The 25,789-nt window shown below is 45.9% G+C and overlaps 1 protein-coding gene across 6 annotated transcripts in view; it reads left to right on the forward strand.

The window, feature by feature from the left end:
* LOC133341899 (2-oxoglutarate dehydrogenase complex component E1-like) overlaps positions 1-19,458 on the forward strand; it is a 53,011-nt gene extending 33,553 nt beyond the window's left edge. For all 6 annotated transcript variants that reach the window (XM_061550714.1, XM_061550712.1, XM_061550715.1 and 3 more), the window contains exons 9-23: positions 476-655; positions 1,865-1,993; positions 2,994-3,173; positions 3,685-3,837; positions 4,410-4,512; positions 4,983-5,111; positions 5,586-5,736; positions 7,064-7,191; positions 8,235-8,413; positions 9,515-9,586; positions 11,579-11,704; positions 11,903-11,975; positions 13,372-13,535; positions 14,125-14,279; positions 14,775-19,458. In XM_061550714.1, the coding sequence (XP_061406698.1) occupies positions 476-655; positions 1,865-1,993; positions 2,994-3,173; positions 3,685-3,837; positions 4,410-4,512; positions 4,983-5,111; positions 5,586-5,736; positions 7,064-7,191; positions 8,235-8,413; positions 9,515-9,586; positions 11,579-11,704; positions 11,903-11,975; positions 13,372-13,535; positions 14,125-14,279; positions 14,775-14,892 (2,040 nt within the window). In that variant the 3' untranslated portion in view covers positions 14,893-19,458. The remainder of the gene's footprint in view (positions 1-475; positions 656-1,864; positions 1,994-2,993; positions 3,174-3,684; positions 3,838-4,409; positions 4,513-4,982; positions 5,112-5,585; positions 5,737-7,063; positions 7,192-8,234; positions 8,414-9,514; positions 9,587-11,578; positions 11,705-11,902; positions 11,976-13,371; positions 13,536-14,124; positions 14,280-14,774) is intronic.
* The last annotated feature ends 6,331 nt before the right edge of the window (positions 19,459-25,789 follow it).

Genomic DNA, 25,789 nt, shown 5'->3' on the forward strand with positions numbered 1-25,789 from the left:
TTTTAAAAAAGTGCAGCTGGCTGGCACGTGTGCTGGCCAGAAGTGCGGTGGTGACGTCGCCACGCTCACCTGCGGGGGTTCGTGCGTCGCACTGACGTGTGACGGCTTCCTCTCGCCCTCACCACCCCAGGAGTGTATCCCGCACAAATGCGCGGACAGTGCTGGTAAAAACATAACAGCTCTCAGGAGTGGACCTGGATAAATAAAGTGAAAATTTAATTCAGACAATGTTACATAGGCCAGATCGGGCAACCGGAATAACACAAAGTATAAACTCGAACAGTTGCAGACTTATGACATGTATTGCGGAGGAGGGAATGAGCATTGAGGGCACGGTAACCACTGAAGATTATGAAGCTGTGGCCTGGCTTGGCCAAATGTTTCCCTAATGCTCATTCGAGCATTAGTGCGGCAGCGTTTATCACAAGTTGTCGTGGCTGTAACCTCGCCCGTCCAACTTCTTCATGCACAACAGGGCTCGGGCGATGTCAAGTACCACCTGGGCATGTCGCATCAGCACATCAACCGGCTGTCGGGCCGCAAGCTGAAGCTGTCGCTCGTCGCCAACCCCTCGCACCTGGAGGCCGTGGGGCCCGTGGTGCAGGGCAAGACGCGCGCCGAGCAGTTTTACCGCGGCGACACCGAGGGCAAGCAGGTGAAGGGCAGCACGCGGGCTCTCGCAGGCTTGCACCTTCACACGCGTTGGCCGGCCGTGCCGTGGAATCCAGCACGTGCCCATGGAACTAAACTTGAGAAAATGTTGTTAAATGCCACGGTGTTAATGTTAACTTCCTCGCCTGGTATACAGGAGGTCGTGAGTTCGATCCCGACCCTGACGCCTACATATTTGGAGTTTGCATGTCTCTCTGCCCATGGATTTTTGTCCGGGTCCTCCGGTTTTTCCCTCCACATTTAGAAACATGCATTTTAGAATATGTGGCCACTATAAATCTCCACACGATAAGCCACTTCGTGGAACTATCGTTTGTGGCCACGTCGCTTCTGAAAAAAGAGATATATCGCTTAGTGGGCCTTACCTTGAAACATAAAAATTATTTTGTTTATTTTAGAGTTCATGACCCTGCTTTGGGTTATCCCCTTGTATGTATCGGTTTTCTCTGGATGCTCTTTAGTTTTTTCCCACATGCAAAATACTGCGTTGAAACATGAATTGGCCAAACATCTCTGTATTTAGGCCCCTCCGAAATTATTATCTTTGGGAAAATGTGTTACTTTAATTACCGAGTGCCTCTGCATGGCCAGGTTTAATTGGGAAGCTATGCCAGAGCCTGACCAAGGCGAAAGCCAGCTCTGTGACCTGTTTTACCTTGCCATCACTCTCTATTCTCCCTCCGAATCCATCACGTGACTCAAGGTGTGGTTTGTCCTGATGCCTTGCCTCAAACCTCCGCATCACCACACCGATTGTAATGGTTCGTTATGTACGGTACGAAAGAAGAAGCTCAACATACATACAAACCGTACTTTGGTTTCTTAAAGAAGCAGCATGTTGTTGCGCTGAATATTATGTTGTATTGTGTTCTGGATAAATTATTTTGTAATGTAATGTATTGTGCTGCATTGTGCCCCATTGTTACGTGTTATGGATTATTGTATGGTATCGTCCTCTTATTCTGCCGTGTTGTATTGTGCTGTGTTGAATGCTGCATTGCAATACATTGAACTGTATTGTAATGTGCATTGTTCCATTGTGCTGTGTCGTTTCGTCTTGTATTGTGCTGTAACATATTGTATTGTGCAGATGTATCACGTGCTGCATTGCATTGTCCTGTGTTGTTGTGCGGGAATGTATTGTCCAATCGTATTTTTCTGTTTTCATTGTGCTGCTGTGTTGTGCCCCCAGGTGATGTCTGTGCTCATCCACGGGGACGCTGCATTCGCGGGGCAGGGAGTCGTCTACGAGACGTTTCATCTGAGCGACCTGCCGGCGTACACCACCCACGGCACCATACACCTGGTCGTTAACAACCAGGTGTGATGTACTTACGGCTGTGCATGTCTGTGCATGTCTGTGCGGATGTTGCGAAACTGCGGTGGTAGCGTAGTGGTTTAGCGCACTGCGCTACGAACCTGGCGACCAGAGTTCGATTCCTGCTCGCGGCCGACGTCGGTGATCGATATCTGAACTGGTCCTGGGCCCTCCCGAGGGTGGACTCACCCTTGAATAAATGTCTGGTGCCGTGTGTAAATGTCAGTGCTGGGCAGACAAAGGTGGCTGGGTGTAGTGTTAGCCGCACCACCCCTTTGTGATCTGTGCCGGCCTTCATAGGTGCTCACTAGAGCACTTGGCAAAAACAATATTTATAGGCTACATGTGATAACTTTGTGTAAAAAAAATAATTTTTATGTGTATGCTTTTTGGTATGTGTGCACGTATGCAGTGAACGTGTATAAATTTACACGACGGCTGGCCAAACCACCCCCATATACAGACAGTGTTGGCCACATCACCCCTTTGGGTGCCTAGCCAACCTTCATAGGTGCTTGCTAACAATACTTGCCCCGATATACGTGCATGCGCGTGCATGCACATGTATTTGTTTGTGTTCATGCATGTTCGTGTACACATCGGTTTAATACGTGGGCTCTCGCGACCAATATTATACAAAATAAAGGTAATTTTGGTTAGATCACGTAAATATTAATGTCGTTTACCCACTGCCACTTTAAATATAGACCGAAACAGGAAGACTTCTTCACAATTATGGCAAATCGCCTGATGAAGCTGGTTGTAATCACCAGCAAAACATCATTGTTGTGGGTTTACTCTCCAACACACCGGCGTGCTAAAGTAGTCGCTAATTGGCACGATTTGTTCACGTGACAAACCTTACTAATTGGCCGTGTTGGCTGGTGGTGGTGGGATAACTGCACGTTTATATTTGGTGCACGCGCCTTAGCCCGTGTCTTTTTGCCAATACGCTCGTACTCTCCTGTCCTCGCTGGCCTGCAATCGCCCTGGCCTGTCACAGATCGGCTTCACGACGGACCCGCGTTCATCGCGCTCGTCCCCGTACTGCACGGACGTGGCGCGCGTCGTCAATGCGCCCATCTTCCACGTGAACGCCGACGACCCCGAGGCCGTGACGCACGTGTGTCGCGTGGCGACCGAGTGGAGGAACACATTCCACAAGGACGTCGTCATCGACCTGGTGGGTCCCAGTGGCTCTGTCCCCCGCCAGTCCGCGACGTACGTGGGGGGTGGAGCAGTGTTGCCCAGTGGTTTCGCGTGCTGCACTACGAAACCAACCGCCACGGCTAAAATCAATTAAAGAATGGAAGTAGCTGTTTATCTATTACAACTTTGACGAGGTAACGGTCAACATGTTGGTTCGTGCATATGTGGTGCTTATCGTGGTGTGGGGAGCGCTGGTGTAACGGTTAGCGCAGTGCGCTACGAACCCAGCGACCCGAGTTCGATTCCTGCTCAAGGCCAACACCAGTGACGATTATTTGAACCGGTTATGGGCCTCCCCTAGGTCGACTGAGCCTCAAATGAGTACCTGGTGCGGTGTGTAAACATCGCCACTGGGGAGACAAAGGCGGCCGGGCGTGGTGTTGGCCACCAGGCCTCTCGTGTGCCATGCCAGTCTTCATAGGTGCTTGCTCAAAAGCACTTGCCCCAACAGTCTGTTAAGGCTTTGTCTTTGGTGTCGATCGCAGGTTGGCTACCGCCGGAATGGCCACAATGAAGTTGACGAGCCCATGTTCACGCAGCCGTTCATGTACAAGCGGGTCGCACGGCAGGTGCCTGTGCTCAAGCAATACTCTGATGCCCTCATCAAGGAAGGGGTCATCACGGGCCAGGAGTACAAGGTACCCGGGTTATGAGATCTTTGTTTTTTAGGAGTCACGTCTGGTTATGGGGGAAGAACTCAAATCCTAAGTCATTGCACCTCCCTGCATTTCCGTGAATTGCCACAATCCGGGGTCGCAAATATGATGCAAGACTTGATTATTTTACGTCTTGTGTGTTGTGTCTCATTTTGTAGTGTCTCCTTTATACATTGTGTCTTGTTCTGTCAATGAACTTGAAGGTATATTTACTTCGAGTTGGCATACATTTCCATGCTAATTTCAAACACTTATATCTGTGTTTCATGAGCATAAGGTGAAAGTGCAGCTCTGCAATTGTTGCTCATGCCACTGCTGATGGAAGGATCCCTACTCACCCTGTTTAGAGCCCTGGGCCAGTGGTGGAAATTCCACATTAGCACGGCAAGGACTGCTTTATCCATAAAATGTGGTATTCATTGTATTGTGTCCAGGTGTTCTGTTCTAAGGCAGTGTGAATGCCGACGGTGGTGAGAAAACTGCTCCTATGAAGTGAATCACCTCTGCTCTGCCTCTCTCCCTCCTCCTCACTGTCTGGCATTGCTCGCCGACAGACAGCCGTGTCCAAATTCGACCAGATATGTGAAGATGCCTACGCCAGTTCCAAGGATGAGAAATTGCAACGGACAAGCCAGTGGATCGACTCTCCCTGGCACGGTATAGGACGCTGCTGAACAACCAGTGACTTAATTTATTAATTGCTGTGCAGGGCCCTTGCTAGAGGTGTCTAAAATGCCAGTCACCATTACGACTGAAGTTAGCTCTAGTTGGCTGGATGTGATGGCGGACCCGAATAATCCCACTTTGGGGTCAACTCAGCCCTTTGTCTATGCAGAGACTGATCTCCGTCACGTGAATATGACATTTTCAACGCTATGTCAGGGCTACCAAAAAAACCTGGGTTACACCCAAATGCTCCTTGAACTTGACGTGGATACCACATGTCACACACGTAATGGGCCCTATGTGAGTTAATGCATCCTAACGGGCTCTTTTAAAATTCATTCAACTCCCTGCACTTGGGCCACCAAGTGAGAGGATCCCAGGCACTGGGCTACAAAGAGTGGATAGATTAACACTGCTGGCTTTGCCCCCACCCCTCCCCACGGTATGAATCTGCCTTGTAGGGTTTTTCGGGCCGGATGGTCGACCGCAGAGCATGTGGACCCCGCCGTCGGGCGTCCCCGAGGAAATCCTCGCTCACATAGGCAACGCTGCGAGTTCCGTGCCGGCTGCGGACTTCAACATCCACCCAGGTGAGCCAACCACGCCACTCGCCCCACTCACTCACTTGAGTTCGTTTATTCACAAATGCAGCTGCTCCACATGTATTGAACGATCGCCCCAATGCACACCCTGACCATTGAATTTGGTGTAAAGCAGAGCTCATGAAACGTCGTTCCTCAGCCTTGTGGAGTGGAAGTTTATGGGGTTAGGATGAGATGGAAGGGGACTCTGTGTCTGGTCTCCTGAAAGGAAGACGCACACCTGGGTGGCGTGCTCCAGCCTTCGCGTTGAGTGACCTGATTCAATTGAGAAATTTGAACATATGTAAGTGTCATTAGAGATCAATTAGTCACGTGCTTGATCATAACCGGAGTGGGTTTTTTTTTCATTTGTATGTGAGACACAAACCCAAAGTCACATCTAGCAGATCATAGCTGCCTGTCTTGTTTGTGCCCTCTGACCCCTGCCCCCCTACACCCCCTGTCCGTCTCCCCACTCTCCAGGCCTAATGCGCGTGCTGCGTTCCCGCGCCGAGATGGTGAAGAACCGCACGGCCGACTGGGCGCTCGCCGAGTACATGGCGTTCGGCTCGCTGCTCAAGGAGGGCGTTCACGTGCGTCTGAGTGGCCAGGATGTGGAGAGGGGAACCTTCAGGTGAGGGGTGGCCGGTGATTGCTGGTCGAATTGTTGCCAACTGTCACCCACAATTGCAACTACATCTCTCCTATTCTTAGATCTGTATACAGTGAAACCTTGGATTGCGAGTAACTTGGTCTGCGAGTGTTTTGCAAGACGAGCAAATTTTTAAAATAAAAAATAATTTGATAAACGAGCGATGTCTTGCAATACGAGTACTGTAGTATGTACAGTATACGCTTTGTCTGCCGAGCGTCACGTGATCACAACTGAGCCAATGGTTCTTCTCTCTCGCTGCGGGATTGTGGGTAATCATCTCCCATGCTCGTTCTCAGTCGGTGTGCCTCACTCGTATAGTCAACATCCGTGCGAGCGTATACTGTTTACTATAGTGTGACAGTGTGACCATGTGTGTGTGCGTAAAGCATTTTTTTATTTTGTGTCTAAGTGTAGTGACTGTTCTTTAGTAACTGTACTGCAACAATGCTTTTTGCCTCCTCAAAAGGAGGCAAAAGCAAGTGTCATTGAATAGGTTCCTTGTTAAAGTCGCACAAAAATAAAAAAGATTCCAGTGAGCCAACAGATAGCAGTGATTCCGTTAGTGACAGTGAAAGTCGTCCAACACAATAACCCTCCTCCTCCTCTCCTCTCTCTCGTCTCCCTCACACCAGCCACGATTAAATGTAATTAATGCATTTTGATTACTTTATATTAGATTTAAATAAAAATATAAAAAGGTACAATATTTTGTATTAATTATTTTTATATTAATATTTTTGGGTTGTGGAACGAATCATCTGAGTTTCCATTATTTCTTATGGGGAAATTCGCTTTGATATACGAGTGCTTTGGATTACGAGCACGCTTCCGGAACGAATTATGCTCGCAATCCAAGGTTTCACTGTACTGGCTCCGAGTTGGATTTTGGCTCGATTACTCTCCAAGATTAACCTTACTGTTTATAGGATCCTACATGGGTTTACCTGGCCAGATAGTGCTGTGGTTATTGTGCATGTGTCGCAATCGTCAAGGCACGAGTTTATATCCCGAACAGGGTCTGGGCTCAGCTATTCAGCTCTGTCGGTAAACCTGAGACAATGGCAGACATTCTACATTGCTATGAAGTGGGCCGGTGTCTCCATCGCATGACCACTTAGTATTCCCATGAAACGGTACATGTTTTATTGACCTTAGAGGAATTGTGGGACAGCCTTCTAATTTTTTGTGTGAGGCACCTTGCCACCGTGCCAGTGCTGAATAAGCTAAATATTGTACGAGTAGCTCTTTGCAAAGCACATCCATCGACCCACAGGTAACACTGCATAACATGTGTGTCCTCCTACAGCCATCGGCACCATGTGCTGCATGATCAAAACGTGGACAAGAAGACTCTGGTACCCATGAAAAATCTGTGGCCATCGCAAGCTCCCTACACTGTGTGCAACAGCTCCCTGTCCGAGTACGGGGTCCTAGGTATGGTGTGGTGATCAACGCACGCACACACGCGTGCGCACCACTACAGCTGGTACAGCGAATCCAAATACCACATTGCAATACTTGTTTGGTACGGATTAACTGCTTCAGATTAAAGATGTAATAGTTTTTTTAATTTGTTATCCACTCAATCGTTTGTTCAGAAGCTGGGTGGATCTCGTCTGTTCCTCCTTTAAGTCAGTGAAGACAGCAGTGGCGGCTGTCTATAATGTGGTCAATGATTTTTGGGATTCGTGGACGCGGCTCGCAGGCCACACTATCTTTGATACGTCACTTGTGCATTGAAGATCCTCATTGCAATAGATTGCGTGATACGGGAACACAGTAGTTTTGATATCGTAGTTTCCATATGAGAAATTGTAAGAAATTCTCAACCTGCTAATAACTCTCTCTGGGGGTCTGTAAAATGTGGACTACTTTGTGGAAAATCAACTACGGTTGTCATATAGAGAGGTCTGGTGCCCATCATAGAAATGTGGAATTTCCATCACCGGCTCTGGGCTACCAAAGTAGGTAAACACCGATCCATACTTGTTTGAGTATAGAGTTAGCACCTTCCAACTGTGAGTCCGGAAGCAATCGGTTCAAATTGCATTATAGAACATTTGGTTTGAATACTTTTTCAGCCTTAAAGCTTCAATTCTACTTCAGTGTCAAGCTTGGTAGCACCCACAAGCCCAAGAGAGGCATATTCTCCGGATATCGACCTGGTGGTGGTGCGACTACTCCTGAAATCCGCCCCACCCCGACGACACCAATGACAGATGGCAGGCAGCGCTCTACCCCCTGCACTTGTTTTGTCTGCACTTGGCTGTGGGAGAGGATGGTGTTCACCAAATAGACATGCGGTGCGGCCAAACTGTCTTGGCGATGGTATTGATGACACGCTTTGATCACCAATGGTGATGGTGTGACAATAAATGCTGCTGGATGATGGCGTTGGCAGCAGCCACCCATTAAAACGAACTGTGTTTGTTCAATCACTTGTCTGTGCGTGCACGTACGCACGGTGTCTCGCGCAGGTTTTGAGCTGGGCTTCGCCATGTCCAGCCCCCACGCGCTTGTGTGCTGGGAGGCACAGTTCGGTGACTTCAACAACATGGCGCAGTGCATCATCGACCAGTTCATCTCCTCGGGCCAGGCCAAGTGGCTGCGGCAGAATGGGATTGTCCTGCTACTACCCCATGGCATGGAGGGAATGGTACGGTCTTGGCACCTTGCAACAACTGGCAGAGCCATACCTATCTTTTTTTTAGCAATCCCTCGGTGTTATATACAGCATATGGACAGAAATGTTGAATGGAGTTCATCTCTGCTGGTGGCCCTTAACCGGAAATGGAATTTCCACTTTCCTTTGGTGGAGACTTCTTTATCTCTACCACCACCACTGTTGACTTCTCACAAAGGGGTACTCGGCTTTGATTTCGGATTTGGAACCTGAAAAGCAGATTCGATTCCACCCTTATTTCTCCCAATCCTATTGTAAATGAATAACAGGCATCGCGCATTAACGTCTGCACTGGGGAGACGAAAATGGCAGGGTGTGGTCCTCTCCTCACCCCACCTTCGCATGCTCTTTTGGCTTTAATAGGTGCTCACTAACAGCATTTGTTGATTTAAGCTGCTTATCAAAAGGTCATAATTTTAAATAATCGTCGTGTGTTGATTTAGATCTTCTTCTGTCCTGGGTCATTGCAATGAACACAATTTTGTGGTAAGCCAGGAGTGGTTGTTCTGTAGACACATTGCTCCCTGGAATAAGAATATAGAATTCTGACCTTTGGCTCAGAGATACAAACTGAAATCAGCCCCACCCCAAGCTTGTTAGAGGATAGAAACACTTGACAATGGATTGTCAACAGCACTTGCATCTACAGGTTGTAAAGCTAAATGGAAGCTTGGGTATTGGCGTTTTGTTACTTCAGAAACCAGTGGCCTAAGTTAATTTCCCTGGCTAACACAGTTAACAGCAGTAGCGAGTGATATTTGAGCTGGTGCGGGGCCTTCCTAAGGCCAACTCAGCCTTCAAATGAGTGCCTGTGAGATGTGTAAGCATCAGCACTGGGGAGACATACCGTGGCCTGATCATTATTGATCCCATTTTGTCTACAATATGTGCTCGCCAACAGCCCTTGACCAACATGGGTTTGTGAAAGGCTGCACTGGAGATGTTTGCCTTTCTCTTTAATGTACATGCACCGTATGTGTTGTGTGTGAGTGTTAAGGGCAATGGTTACATAGTAGCAAACACACTCCATGAGGATAATTTATTTTCCCGTGTATGTGTGTGTGTGCCTTACAGGGTCCAGAGCACTCCTCTGCACGGCTGGAGCGGTTCCTCCAGATGTGCACCGACGACCCAGATGTCTTTCCGGTTCGGAATTGCAATCTCATCGTAAAAAAACAAACATTCGTAATCCTTATAACCGACCGTGAGTTGAATAACCGTGCTCGAGCAATCGCAGATCGCACGGCGTACACCAGTCTTCGTTGCCCCATTAATGTATTCATTAAATAACGTGTATACAAAACGTGAGTAAAATATGGTGTTTGAGAATTCGTAATTGGGGATAATTCGGCATGGCTGCGTTTTCGGCATATACACGGTATATTAATAATTCGCCATGAACCGAATTGCCGTACCGAATGGTCCAATTTCGACAGACACATGGAGCGACGCTGCGCGCCACGACTAGAACGACTCGGTCCGGTGCGTGTGGTGAGCGTGGGGTGAGAGTGGTGAGCGTCTTGGGAGTGGTGAGCGTGGTGAGCGTGGTGAGCATGGTGAGAGTGGTCAGCGTGGTGAGAGTGGTGAGCGTGGTGAGCGTGGTGATAGTGGTGAGAGTGGTGAGCGTGGTGAGCGTCGTGGGAGTGGTGGGAGTGGTGGGAGTGGTGGGAGTGGTGGGAGTGGTGAGAGTGGTGAGCGTTGTGAGAGTGGTGAGAGTGGTGAGAGTGGTGAGAGTGGTGAGCGTTGTGAGAGTGGTGAGTGGTGAGCGTGGTGAGAGTGGTGAGCCTGGTGAGCCTGGTGAGCCTGGTGAGCCTGGTGAGAGTGGTGAGTGGGGTGAGCGTGGTGGGAGTGGTGAGCGTGGTGAGCGCAGTGAGAGTGGTGAGCGTGGTGAGTGTGGTGAGTGTGGTGAGCATTAGTGCAGACCCTTCGCTTTGGACTTTACCTTGTTTATGTACTCTGTGCAAGCCAACCCTCTCAGACATGTCGTCTACACCTACATCAAGAAGTAATATAAAGGGACTGAAGTATGAATCCCTTAGTCTGCGAGACAATTCCAAAGTTTAGGATATAATTCATGCAGGTGTGTGAAGAGTTTGGAAAACCAATTTTGGATAAAACATATTTTGGGGCAGGATAATTCGGCAAGGCCAGAGCCCCATACGTGTCGAATTGACAAGGGTTTTCTGTACTGTAAAACGGTGACATTAACATTACCTGTGTGTGCACTTCCATCAACTAATTATTGACAAACTCCTAATAAATGCAACTCAACCCCTCTGCCCTTCTCTTTGCAACCAACGCTCACCTGAACGCTCCTACATCGTTTTCCCGCCAAAACTCACACTCCTTTTTTTCACGCCAAATCTTCGTCTTGAGGATTTTCTGCATACAATTATTGGGTATTTGTATTATTATATATCCCTCCTTCAAGGTGGGATCTATATATTCCCATGGAGTGTCTTCTGGAGTTGTTACCCATTGGGGTGTGATGCTGTCTGTCTTAAAGGCTGGCAGAACAATTTGGGATTTAAATATTGCAGAAATGCCAAAGTGTACTTGTGGTGAACATGCCCGGTGATAAGTCAAATAACAATGTTAGCGAGAACCCATGACTAAGAGTTTAACTGGCGACCGTTCTATTGTGAGTTGAATGCCTCTTTTGGCGAAACAATGTCTGACAGTCAATTAACTTTCATTATTCACCCAGGAAAGCCCCAGCTGAGTCTCAAAACTCATTTATAAGTGTGCTACTTGGAAAGTACGGTCAATCCTTTACCGAGCCAATTGTGTTTTTGGGTTTGTTTTAATGTGGTTCTAAACCAGAGTAGCTGGAGAAAACCTAGAAAAACGTGAAGATGACACGAAACATTCCACGAAAATAGTTCAGCAGCCCACTTGTTGTGCCGCTGTCGACTGGCCGCATTGCAGCCCAGTAGGTTGGTCAATCTTGACACGTGTTGATCTCTACCCGATTCACAAGCCGTGCGCCACCGTACCCAGGGAAACAATACAGTTAAGTGAGATGGTAAGTGTGCGTCTCCATGCTCCATATCTTCCCGTGTGTGTGTATCTGCATGGGTGTGTCTCGTGTGTGTGTATCTGCACGCGTGTTTGTTCCCTGCGCATTCTTGCTCGCAGAAAATTGGTGAGCACTTTGAGGTGCGTCAGATCTTCGAGTCGAACTGGACGGTGGCGAACTGCTCGACGCCTGCCAACTACTTCCACATCCTCAGGAGGCAGATCCTCCTTCCCTTCCGCAAGCCGGTTTGTGACCCCAGAATAAATCGGCAGTCACTGCCCCTTCCGCCACTTCCCTCCCTGCTGATCTCGCGCAACTTCTATTCGACTAGCTACTGAACGGCACTTGCCACTTTCCACCTTGGGAGGTGTGTTTACATCACTGACGTAGTGTAACATTCAGCTTTCGCGTGCGCGTTCCCACGCTCTTTGTCATCTCCGCAGCTCATTCTGGCCACGCCCAAGTCACTCCTGCGGCTGCCCGAGGCGCGTTCCAGTTTCGCCGACATGATGCCTGGTGCGTTCCAAACACCGGCACCGCAGTCAAACACGTGCGGGGGGGGGGGGGGCGGTGAACTTGTGAGTGGTGCATGCATAGAATACGGGTTTTTATATTTTAATCCGTCTACAATGGACCATTGTCTGATGGCAAACAGCAATGCGCATCGTATGAAGGTATTACGTGTGAAAATGCTAAAGTTATCACAGGTCAAACTTACTTTAAAGCAGATTGTAATTATTTTTTATCCATTGATGGAGCCAATATTATTATTATTGAAGACTAAACTCATTAGACTACATGAAACTAAGTATCTAATGTAAATACAAGACTTGTGAAACTACTTCTTCATGAAACTGACATAACCCATTAGCTCTGGTTATCATAACAAAAACTTTTTCCAACTAACCTATGCAAACTATAATGACCAACGTGTTGAGGTATGATCAAGACATCCCCATGGTGACAGTGTGGGGGGACCTTCATCCAGCAGTGGATTAACAAAGGCCTGTACATTACTATTAACCCAGTCTTAAAACAAAACTCATGAAGGGCATAGGAATTGGCCCTGATCAGAACAGAGTTAAGCTTTACTGATATTGGTTGGAGATGGCATGCTACAGTGCGTTACCTTGAAATGCAGGGCGCACATACAGAATTACTGTGGTTTGAAAAATGAGTTTCACGAACACCGCATTGCACGATTCCGGAGCAGGAGATGAGACAAGTTCACACATAACAACAGGAGAGAGCCCTCCTCATTTACTTGGGCTTTCTGGTTGAAAAGAGATCATCCTCAAGATAACATTTTAAATGTGTAAGTAATACACAAGCACACATCATGCCAGGTCACCATTAACACTGCCATAGGACAGAAAAATATTAAGTAATCTAACATTTCAGACAAAGTCTGCTTGTTAAGCTAAAACCCTGCCAGTGGCCTGTTAAATCAGCAACACCTCATTAAACTTAGATCAGAGGGGGAACGGTGGCACAGTGTAATATAGTTTTTTGGGTTAGATCGCTTAAGTATAAATGTGTCGTTATTTACGCGATCTAACCCAGAAAATATATATTATGGATGGTTATTGGTTGCGAAAGCCTACGTGTTAAACTGGTGGCACAGTGTAATATAGGTTTATATTATGGATGGTTGTGAAAGCCTACGTGTTAAACTGGTGGCACAGTGGTTCGTGCACCGCATTCAACTCGAGAGCCTCGGTTCGATTCCTGTCCAAAGCTGACGTTGGTGGCGAGTGGTATCTCAACCGGTTCTGGACGCTCACCACCTTCACCAACCCACAACTGACTAGCGCGTGCTGAAGCCTCGCCAAGACAACCTTCATCACCTATGCCAGGTATCTAGACTCTCCTCGTGCTGCCCACCCACCACCTCCCCCCGTCCGCCCGGCAGGGACGTCGTTCCGGCGCGTGATCCCGGAGGAGGGCCCCGCGGCCAAGGACCCTGGAGCGGTGCGGCGACTCATCTTCTGCTGCGGCAAGGTTTACTACGACCTGGCGCGCGAGCGAGACGCGCGGGGCATGCAGGGCCTCGTGGCGATCTGCCGCCTGGAGCAGGTGGGTCTCGCCACTCGCTCTCTCCTGGCACCTGTGGACATTACCGCTCTGTCTGTGCGGAAAGCTGTCAGACGGTCAAGCAGTGAGAGAGTCTGCCCTGAGAAGCAGCTTTTAGTAGAGCAGCAAGGTTGCCATTTATGAGATAATTTATTTTTACAATTTTATATCCTAGTGGTCTAGATTCAATGAATGACGACAGTAGACTCGTGTCTGAGATCAGCAGCAATGCTCCAAAGCCAAGTTCAAATGTCCTGCCCAAAGAGCAATGACATGCAATGACAGGGTGTTGAGTTTGCGTCCTGAGAAAGTCACCAAGAGGAAGAGCTGAAGATCAGATTGCAGCGTTGCGCCTTTAAGGGTGTAAATGTAGGGGCAGGCGTCAACTTTGCAAGAGTTGCAGGATTCGGCAGAAGAAAGGAAAAGTGGTGGTGGAATGTGGTGAGAGTGGACGGTATTGGCTGTGTTGACAACATCTGCCTGATCTTTCAGCTGAGACTATCAACATTTAGTGTGGCGTGCATCACCAATGTTGCATCCTCATGTTGCTGTGTAGTTACATTGTTGATGGGTTTGTACTTCATGTCCGCAGCTGTCTCCATTCCCACATGACCTGGTGCGCGACGAGGCACTTCGCTACCCGGCGGCCGAACTCGTTTGGTGCCAGGAGGAACACAAGAATCAGGGCTTCTTTGCGCACGTGCACCCACGTGTACGCACGGCCATCTCCCAGTCACGCCCACTCTGGTACGTCGCCCTCTGTCGTGTCCCACGCACTCTCCCTGTGCCCCTACCACACCCCCCCCACCTCCTACCTAGACGCATGAGGTTGTGTCACTGTCATATTCAGCTATTTTGAACTGGTGGTCGAAACAAGGCTGAGAGGATTATACATGCAACGTAATGGCCACAAGCTCCGCTGATAACAGCCCGCGATGGAAATTTCACATTCCTATGGTAGGAACCAGTCTCTCCAGAGGAAAAATTCTAAAACTGATAATGATTACAGAGGGTCAATAACGTTCATGTATGTATGTTGAACTTCTTTCACACCATATGTAGCCAACCGTGCTAATGGGAGGTGTGGGGGAAGGACAACAAACCAAACACAAAAAGCTGTTCTATGGCTGTGTAACATACAAGTTGAACTCTTCTTCCTTTGCACCACCATTACCGCCACCTAATCTACCACCAACCTTCTCCCGACCTCTTCAAATCCCTCCCCTCCCCAAACCATGACAGGTACGTGGGCCGTGACGCAGCATCTGCCCCGGCCACAGGGAACAAGTACTTGCACAACATGGAGTCGGAGCGCTTCTTGACAAAGGCGTTCCACCTGGACGCCTTCAAGGGCATCTAGGATGCGACTCTACGCCCTTTGCGCATACACGCACACATGTACACGTGTCCGTGTGTGTGAGCAACGATGCAATGTAGCTGTGCTTAGAGAAGCCTATTGAGAAGCTTTGTAGAAGAGCTTCCGAGGGGGGAGACCCGTAGAAGAACCTCATTAAGAAGCATCATTTTAACGGGTGTCAAATGACATTTTTACAGGTCCTGTGAGAGAAGAAGCCTCATTTAGACTGTGTATGTGTCGCTTAGAGGAGCCATAGTACAGAGATGCGTCGATGAGCCTCGTTGACATCTCTTGTAAGAACCTCGTGGGATCGTAGCCTTTCGAGAAACCCTCTAATTGCCTCGTATACAGAAGGCTCTTAGAGAACATGAGAAGAGCGTTATAGGTGGGCATTAGTCACCATGGTGAGTGCGTGCGTGCGTAGGTACTTTGTTGTGACCCTACTATTAGTTTGATTAACTCGGTCGCTTATTGGGCAAATGTGGCAATTGGGATATGTACCCAGTACAGGTCCCGTGAGGGTCAACTCAAGCTGAATGTACTTGCGTGAGCAGATCACCATCTGAATGTAGTGTGCAGTGAAAACTTCAGACGGGTAAATCTACAACAATAGTAACTTCTATTGAATTTGGGATCACAAAATCCCGTGAATAGTATTTTTGCATAGTGTTCAAACTCGACACTAATTTTACTCGTTGTTTAGGCTTTATTGAAAGTGACATAGCTCACCGCACATTCTTTCTGTGATGCACAATATTTTACTGGCGGACCTCGAACTGAAGACCTCTGGGAGTTTACATGGGAAAAAAAATTAGTTCCTTGCTTGCCTGAGAAGGAAGACGCTTTGACTTGGAATGTTTATTTGAACAGTGCAATGGAAATTCAGTATGGTAGATGTGATGAGTAATATGTTTAAAATAGTGTGCATTCCTTTAATTGCTGCCTTTATTCGCTAACTCGCTAACCCTACGCTTAGAATGAACAGCGTTGGCTCGTGCAATGCGTGTAGTAACCCTGACAGCCATCTTTTGCTCTAAGACTAACCCAAGCTTTGATTGTAACATAAACCATAGCTCTAATGCACAATAATCTTTATTAATTTATTATACTATTGTAAATTAATATTAAGTGACATTTTTGAATGTCAAAGTGTGCTTAAGATATAGTAGTTTTAGCTTCAATACTAAACCTTGTCTTTACAAAAACACATTTATTCAATATCTAAATGACATTCTTAAATGCTAACCAGAAACAAGGAGACGAGCAAATACATACAGACAAGGGGACACGGCCACACGGAGACACAAGTGGTTACCTCTGTCTATACCCTGTCTTCTGGCGAAATGCTACATAGAGTTTGTGGCGTTGCCAGAGGTTGATCGAGGAGTCTGTGTGTGTCTTCTCGGCCACAGCTGTGCGAGAAGTGGAGCCCTCTAAAGGAACATCTGCACCGGTTTGAAACATTCAGGCTAATCCTGTCCACGATCTATCCTGGGTTTAACCATACTGGATTGTGCGAGGACCTCAGATCCTTGAAAGATTTGGACTGTCCCATCAGGTGAGCTCTAGCATGCGAGGCTGCTTTGGCTGGGTCATGTAATCCACATGCCCACCCACCGCATGTCCAAGCAGCTTCTGTTTGGCTGGACAGATAGGGCTAAATGGGCGCGGAACGGACTAGAAAGGCGATGGAGTGATGTGATACAGAATGATGTGGAGCTGAATGAACTTGCCGATGACTGGTACCAGTAGTGTCAAGATTGGCCTCTGAGGAGGAGGTTCGTTAAGGACACTGCTGGGGAATTGGAAGCAGTCACCCTCCAGAAAGAACAAAGGGTAGAGGAGCGACGCTCACGAGCAGTACTTCGTGGATAAAATACAAGCAGTTGGCAGTGGGGAAGCACGGTGCATCTGCCAGTCATCTCAGTCGGTCAACCCATGGCACCTGGGTCTATTTTGTGACCTGCCAGCGGGCCTTCGACACTTCACGTGGAACGTGGTGACGTTACCGCCACTTAGTGTGGTGAACAGCGGTTGTGTATGTGTTGTTGAGAGGGGAGCAGCCATTGTTAGCCTGTACAGATTCTTTACAAGTTATTTCTCATGTGCGCCATAACCATAATTACATCACCATCATAAGATCATCTCATGCATCATCACCATCATACTCTTTGATTGCTTGTGTTGCGATCGAAACGTCGTGATTTAATTTATTTTATTTTATACCTACGTGACTTTACCGAAAGAACCAAAGAGTATGGATCCGTGCAGTCACGAAAACTTCAAATCTAGGTTGACATCACCATCATAACAAGGGTTGCCACCTCATGCACAGACTTTTCTCAATCAGCCCAGGTCAAAAAAGACTGTTCAGTAGAATACGCTATTAAAGTTCAACATACTACCACCAGATTTCTGCACTCTTCAATTTCTGCCACCCACAATTGCCAATTCGCAGACTTGGTCAACCGCAGACAGACCCTTGTAACATCATCATCCCCATCATAGTCATCATCTTTTAATTACTGTATGTCTCTCATGTTGGAACATATAAAAGTTGTCGCTTGGCTTAATATTATACATGTATTTTGATTGCAAGGTGTTATGGTTCTCGGGACAACACAGATGTCGCTAACTTGCAGGTTGTTGAGTCTCACATTTGGGACATATTTGCTTTACAGAATATACAAAAATTATGCTGTCTTCTAATATATAAAATAACGTATTATATCCTCATTATTTGTGATAAATAACTATCAGGCCTGGTGGCACTGTTGCAAGGTGCCTGACAAAAATCGGTAAAGCTGAGAGTTTAAATTCTAGTCAGGGGTGAACATAGCCCATCATTTGTCTGGTATCCATAAATTAGCTACAACTTAGTTGTCAAGAGTAATTGCCTAAGGAAAGACTGACTCTCTACGTATGTGAATGTTGAAATCACACATGGGCCACCTGTATCGCCGAGCACTGCCCCATGCTAGCTTTCACAGGGAGACACTTTGTTTATATTATCTCTTAACATGCAATATGCGATGTCAAACAAATTGGGTGGCTCTGAAGAGCGTGGTCGGTACAGGGAGACAGAGTCCCTGTTATCGAGCCTTTTCATGCAGTTGAGACCGCCGTTGTGATTGCCTGAGCTGGGGAAATGAAAGCAGGGCAGGAAGGTGATCGGCCAACTGAAGTAGCAGCTTTGGGAATCCTCAGGTAGTTGACCAGAACAACTTTACTGGGAGACATGGTTGTATAATATAAAAAAATATTTTTTTGGTTTATTGAAAGTTGCAAAAATTGCGTGTTATATATGGATTATTTTGACCCGATTGCACCTCAATTGTGTTACCAGCATTGTGAGCAAATAAAATATCTAAAAGCACGCGGCAGGACAGATGTTGCCACGTTCACAACATGCCTGGAGAGATGACTGTAACCAATTGCAAAGTGTTTTCGATGGCCTGTTGAGGCACGTTATAGACTGTGCACATTAAAGGAGTGATGGGGATCATTCAATATCCGTCTGCCGATTAGGCCGACAGATCGTGATTTGCACTGGAAAGAAGTGCAATTAGAATGGTATTTTGTTTACGATAGGATTTGTGCATTCTCCAGTCAACGGGCTGAGACTTTAAAATGCAATACAGAACCCAAACCCAGGATCTGACTGGTGCCGGCCCATTTTCCTGAGCTACCGAGCTACATTAAATATTTATGCTGGTAATAGAATTTTTAAATCCTATGAGAGCTGACTCAACCAATCATTCCACTGTGGTCTGTACATTAGGTACTAGAGATGTTTTCCAGAGTTTAGGATTAGTCCCAAAAATCAAGCCTCGTGAAATATTGCTCAATTTTTTTAATTGTATCCTAAAACTTGTGTTTTTCTCGCCAAAAGAGGGCATTACTAGTCTCACAAAGATTTATACAAAATGAAAATGATCTGAAAATATACTCGAATTTTGTGGAAAGTCAATCTCATACAAAGTGCTGGAACATATAAGACCTTGCACAGTTATTAATGGTCCAGTTCTGATTATATATATTAAACGGATAGCAGTAACAGTGTGCACAGAGCTGTGGTACTAGACAATTTATACAATTGTTCTTCTGAAGTAGAAAAAAAAATGTCTTCGCAGTATTTCTACTTTACAGAAATCTTATGTGAAGGTGACATTGCATATTCTTGGTCGTAAATTTAACCTGTTTGGAATTTAGATTTAAAGCTTAGTAAAGAGACAATGTGTTGAGCATCACCTTTAATCAACGACATAGAAATTCTGCGATTTGATCATGCATTTCACTTTTCACTTTGAAAAACTACCTTTATTCGGTTAGTTTTGCAAGGTAGTGATCATGGTTTTATTTGGAAATATATGACATTTATATTGAGCTATTTCTGTGGGTATTTTAAGAAGTTAAACAAGCTATGATTACTTTGCCAAAGTATGTTGGGCAACATTGTTTTAAATTTAAATGTATAACCTCATAATCATGGTGACATCTTCTAATCGCTTGAAAATTCTGTGACGTTTTGTTTTAAATACATTGTTTTAAATAAACTTATACAGCCTCGTTCATAGTCAATTTTTTTTTCTATTTCTACTTATAAACACAGAGGATTGAGTTCAATGAATTTGTCTTACGTTTATTTATACTTTTATTCAGAGGCTTTTTTAATGAGGGCATTTGGAAGTGCATGTCAGAAGAGAAAACATAAGCAGCTGATTTGAAGGGAAGCTAAAACAATGACTGAAAGTTTACAGTTATTTCACTGGAAGAGAGGAAGGACTACAGCAACCACACGCATCGACATCATCCTCTACTAGGATAGATTATGCAGATGTGCAATACTGCAATCCCAGGTGAAGAAAGTAGATCTTGGTGTCTGGCAGGAACGTGCGGGCAGGGGAGGCAGAGCCTCTCACCTGTCGTACTCCAATGAAAATAGCTGTTACGAAAAGTAATAAAAAGAATTATCAAATAAATATTAAGATTTTTTCCACTGATCTGTTATAAATGTCATTTCTGTACGATTCTAATAATTTTTATAGTCAAAATCGCCAAATGTGCGGAGCTCTGCTGCAAATACAAGAAGAGACGAGAGGTGAGGCAGCGACGAGCTCAGCCTCCCCTCTGATTGCGCAACCCCTCAGTAACTGGATGGAGCGCGGGCAATAAGCGCGTGCCTGTTACTATCTCAGTATGTCACCAATGTAATGTTTGTAGACCCCTTCATTTCATGTCCTCGCCTTCCATACTCCAGGTAACTTATTTCACGTATGTGTATGTAGATATTTAGGCGTGCTGGTCTCGTCATGAAACTGCAATGAAAAAGCACCAGGGGAGGCAGCTATCACATCTGCCTCACTGAGGGGGAAGTGTCTAACGCCCCCCTCAGTGAGGACACGCCCCCCTCAGTGAGGCCACGCCCCCTCAGTGAGGCCACGCCCCCTCAGTGAGGCCACGCCCCCCAGTGTGTAAATCTGTCTCTGCCACAAAAGCCAGTGCCTCCCCAGCCATTGACCTCACCGCGCGTCTCTGGTCTCTGGTGTGTCTTGACTCTGGATGATATTTCATTCTGAATACAGAAATGTCCCAAGGAGTGTCAACATTGGAATGGCCCGTTTTGAGAAATTTGAAGCGGTCATTCAAAACCAAATGAGATATTTTGTGCAAATGGTCTATTGGAATGATGCACACTTTTTGGTAATACTATTGGGATCTCGAGCTTGACATAGCTTCGGGCCCTAGCATGTCATAATCCAGCGCTGGTGCAGGCACTGCAGCCGTTGCATTGCCGTTTATCATGGTCTCCAGATTTGATGGAACTCTTTCAAGAGTTATTCTGATTGCCAACATGGATTATAGCTTTTCCGATACCACATTGGAATGTTTTTTGTGGTAGATATCAAAATTGGTATTCATTTATCGAGGTTGCCAGGCCTTGGGGCCGTCCATAAATGACGTCACGCGATTTTGGACGATTTTTGACCCCCCCCCCGTCACACGGCGTCACAAAAGTCAGACCCCCCCCTCAAATATGACGTCACAAAGCTCTGCCCCCCCCCCCCCAAAACCATTATTCTATTTTGAAAATAAAACATGCTTCAAATCGCTTTAAACTATTGTCATTGTCGTGCGTATTTAATGTGGCGCTGCACTCTGATGTTGTTGGAGAAACATTTATGAAAAGTCTATTTAATCAAGTAGAACGTGTTGTCTATATTTATTTAAAGTTGCGCATTTTGATGTGGCGTCACATTTCTCACCCCCCCCCCCGTCACACATCGTCAGAAATGTCTGACCCCCCTCCCCCCAGGTGCGTGACGTCATTTATGGACGGCCCCTTAGAGTTGAATGTTCTGTTTAAAATCACGTTATTTACCATATTAAATATTCGGATTTATGCTATTACTGTTCTTACATAGTAATGTTTATGTATTATACAGTTTTAGCTCATCCAGGTCTTTAAGTTGCGTCCCAGTCCCACTTCTTTAGTTGAATAGAAAAACAATTAAGGTTATCATCAGCTTTGACTCATGGATTACACTCATGATCAAATCGCAAGTGCACAGAACACGTTGGGATGCGGAAACATAAATACTCCAAATATTGTTTTCTTTTAAAATAAGAAGACGTAATTCCTTCACTATGTGTGTACATGTTTAAGGGTTGAAGGTCAGCAGTAGCTGCAAGCCAAACTGACAAACTTAGATTCAACGGAAATTCCCATAACCAGAATACTCTAGTCAAATTAAGATAACCTTTCAATGCTTGTAGAGTTACAGGATTAATGGTCGTCATTGATCGAACTTGTTATTATGGACAGAAAATAAATAAAACAGAAGTGTCCCAAGCTTGATTTGGTCAAGCCCTTTGAGTATTTTGCATGTGGAAGATAATTATCATTAGTTTTATCATCATGGGACCTCCTTTGCCAGTACCGAAATATGAGAATAGGTTTTCCCCTTGTTTCTGGCAACAAAACAGGTGTTAAGATTTTAAAACACCAAACTGGAACCTATTACAAGGAATCATGTCTGCATCAACCACAATACTTGTGGTCAAAATGCAAACAAAAAACATACTCTGACAGTGTATGCATTGTCTTTGAAACTGATTGGTCCACACCAGAGACAGCTTTCTTTCGAGCCTAGTCTCGTTTTTATTTCGACCCTTGGACTGTGCAACATATCGTGAACGACTGCCCAATCAGACCACTGAATGGCAATCTGAAACAAATCCATGTGGTTACTGCTTCAGCAGTCGAATGGATATCAAATCTCGACATAAATTTGTAATCTGTTGCAATCTCCAAAAAGAGCATACGAAAGAATGACCACGATCGAAAACACGACCTTCCGTATACCTGGCGAGGGAGTTAACATCTCACCACCGTGGTGCCCCCAATAGTACCCTGCTTAAAACCCACGGACACCTCGATGTGGGATTCGAGTTCGCTGGTTGGGGTTACTTCATCTTCCTTTACTCCACGTGCCCCTCCACACAATCCCATCTGACCGTACCCTGTACCTTCCCCTGTGTTTTTTTTTCTTCCCCATTAAAAAACAATACTTCTGGGGGAAATAAAAAAAAATCCACACGGATACTGGAGTTAATTAAACCCACGTGACTCGGCATCGCGTGTAATAAAGTCTAAAGCTTGAAAATCTCAAAGTGAAAGGCGGTTGTAAGGCTTACAAAAAAACACATTTTCATGTTCTATTTATATTCTTCTGTGCACGTTTTGTTTGCTGTGTGACTCTGTGTGACTCTCCAAACAGTCAAATGGTGGTGAGTTTATATCCCAGCTGGCGGGGGTCGATTCAGCTGAACATCCCTTTGGACTTAATACAATGAGAATAGCATTACAGGAAGTCAACGGTTGGGTGATCTATTGAGACTGACCCAGCACCAAGGAATGTGGAATTTCCCCTGTGGGCTCTGAGCCATCACTAAAGATGATAACTGCCTCCGCCCCTGTTTTTAGTGGGGAGATATTTTGGCTTCAAACTTAAAATGTAACTTTTCAAGTGTTGTTTTAGTTGTGTAAGCACATTTCTGCGTGCGCTCACCGTGGTGGCACTACAAGTACTGGGTGTTTACACCTTTTTGGAGCCACACATCGATTTGGATCGGAAAAAGAGCACAGCTATAAGGAAGTATTCGTGTCCTCGTTGGGGTATGTGGGTTGCGTGTGTGAATGTGTCGAAGGAGTGGTGGCGTTGTCGTTTGCACATTGTGCTACAATCCCGGTGGCCTTCGTATGATTTGAGGCTGCTAAGTTGACCACCTAAATCAGGGGTCCTCAAACTACGGCCTGCGGGCCACATGCGGCCCGCCGAGGACATTTATCCGGCCCATGTCACTAATTGGGCTGCGCTTGTGAGCACTGATTGGGCTGCACTGGTGAGCACTAATTGGGCTGCGCTTGTGAGCACTGATTGGGCTGCGGTGGTGAGCACTGATTGAGCTGCGGCGGTGGGCACTCATTGGGCTGCGCTGGTGAATGGTTCAATGGGCCAATTGACTGGACTTGCCCCCCAGGCCTAAGGCTGCCAGCCCTCCCCTGGCTGCGCTTGACTGGCTCTCCCTCCCTCAGCTCCCTCACTTGCCCCTCGGCTCCACTCCCAGTGATATTCCTGTGTGCTGCGATCTGTGAACAAAACTGCAGGTGTAATTAACTTTTTAATGGCACCCGCACTAGTGTGAGCCTGGGGTAAAAGCGGAGTTCCCCCAATCAGACTGCATTGATGGGCAGTGCAGTCTGTATGTCTCTGTGTGGGCAAAGTTATTGCTGGTATATTGTTTTTGTAGCGCTGTATATATATTGGTATTTTACTAATAGCAATTTTGACTCCCTAGAAAACAATGATGTCAAGAAAGAGAAAAAGGAAAGAGCTGTGTGTCTGATATGCCATAATATAGTGTCTGTGTTCAAAGAATACAATTTACGTCGACACTATGAAACTCAACGTAAAGATACATATGATTGTTTGGTCGGAGAAGTGAGAAAAGATAAAATATTAAAACTGAAAAATACATTAACAACTCAGCAAAATACTTTTGTGAAGCAGAAGCAGCTAAATATTTCATCACTGCGAGCAAGTTTTCAAGTTGCCAAGCTAATAGCGTGCACTGGAGGGAGAATTTGTTAAAGAATGCCTTCTTTCTGTTGCCAAAGAGATGTGTCCAGAGAAGGCCGATTTATTTAGTACAGTGAGTCTCTCAGGACCTACAATTACACGGAGGATTGAAGAAATGGGAGACAATTTGCATCAGCATTTGCAAAACTCCACAAAAAAAACTTTCCTATTTTTCCTTGGCACTCGACGAAAGTAATGATGTTCGTGATTCTGCACAACTTCTAATTTTTATTCGTGGGACGAATGACTTTCGAAGTCGCAGAAGAGCTTGCTGCACTGCAAAGCATCAAAGGAACAACTACAGGAGAGGATATCTATGAAAAGGTTTGCCAAACTGTGAATGGTTTGGAGCTGAACTGGGCTAAACTAGGCAGTGTGACAACTGATGGTGCTCCTAGCATGGTGGGGTCTAAGAAAGGAGTAATTGCTCGCATTAACCAAGAGATGGACAAACATAACCATTCTCATCCAATAGCCATACACTGCCTCATCCACCAACAAGCGCTGTGTAGTAAATCACTGAAGTGGGACTCTGTTATGAAAATTGTGGTATCTTGTGTTAACTTCATTAGAGCTCATGCACTAAACCACAGACAATTTCAGGAATTTCTGTCTGAGCTAAATGTTGACTATGAAGATGTTCTGTACCACAGAGAAGTCCGTTGACTGAGTCGAGGGAGAGTTTTGAAACGTTTCTATGACTTACTTCCACAGATTACAGCTTTTCTGCTTTCAAAAAACAAAGAAGTACCAGAGCTCAATGATGCAGAATGGAAATGGCACCTTACCTTTCTGACAGATGTAACAGAGCTACTCAACAGTTTCAATGTGCAACTTCAAGGAAAGGGGAAGCTCATCTGTGATATGCAATCACATGTCAAAGCATTTGAAGTAAAATTAGGCCTCCTCATCAAACAAGTGAAGGAGGAAAACTTCTGCCATCTCCCCACAACTCAAAATCTGTTAGCGGAAAACCCATTGGTTGCATTCCCAAACAAAACATGTATGGATTCACTGGGAAAATTGCAAAAGGAGTTCCAATTTAGATTTAAAGAGCTTCATCTCCATGAACAGGACATACAGCTTTTCCGTAACCCATTTTCTATTGACGTTGAAAATGTGGATACAATTTACCAAATGGAACTGGCTGAACTGCAGAATTGTGACTTTGAAAGACGCATTCAAGTCAAGCAGCCTTCATAATTTCTATGCATCTCTCCCCTCTGAGACATATCCTCATCTCAGGAACCATGCACTCAAAATGGCAACCATCTTTGGCAGCACTTATGTCTGTGAACAGACTTTTTCCAGAATGAAACATTTGAAATCTCCAACCAGATCTAGACTAACGGATGCACACTTGCATCACTTGTTACGACTAGCAGTGACAAATATGGAACCGGACATTGACCATCTCATTAGCCAAAAGCAGGCCCATAGTTCCCATTGAAATACTGGCAAGTTTGTTGATTTAACTTTACTTGTTCTTCATTTTAAATATTGTATTTGTTCCCGTTTTGTTTCTTCACTTCAAAATAAGATATATGCAGTGTGCAGAGGAATTTGTTCATAGTTTTTTTTAACTATAGTCCGGCCCTCCAACGGTCTGAGGGACAGTGAACTGGTCCCCTGTTTAAAAAGTTTGAGGACCCCTGACCTAAATCGAGTAACGACAGTACGGTGGTGTGGCTGTGAACCGACGGTGCGAGGACCTGAGCAGCCTTGCAAACAAGATTCCTGGAACCGTCTCGCTACAG

The sequence above is a fragment of the Lethenteron reissneri genome, chromosome 12 (assembly GCF_015708825.2).
Source record: "Lethenteron reissneri isolate LAM-NWPU_2019-01 chromosome 12, ASM1570882v1, whole genome shotgun sequence".
NCBI classification, from domain to species: Eukaryota; Metazoa; Chordata; class Hyperoartia; order Petromyzontiformes; family Petromyzontidae; genus Lethenteron; species Lethenteron reissneri.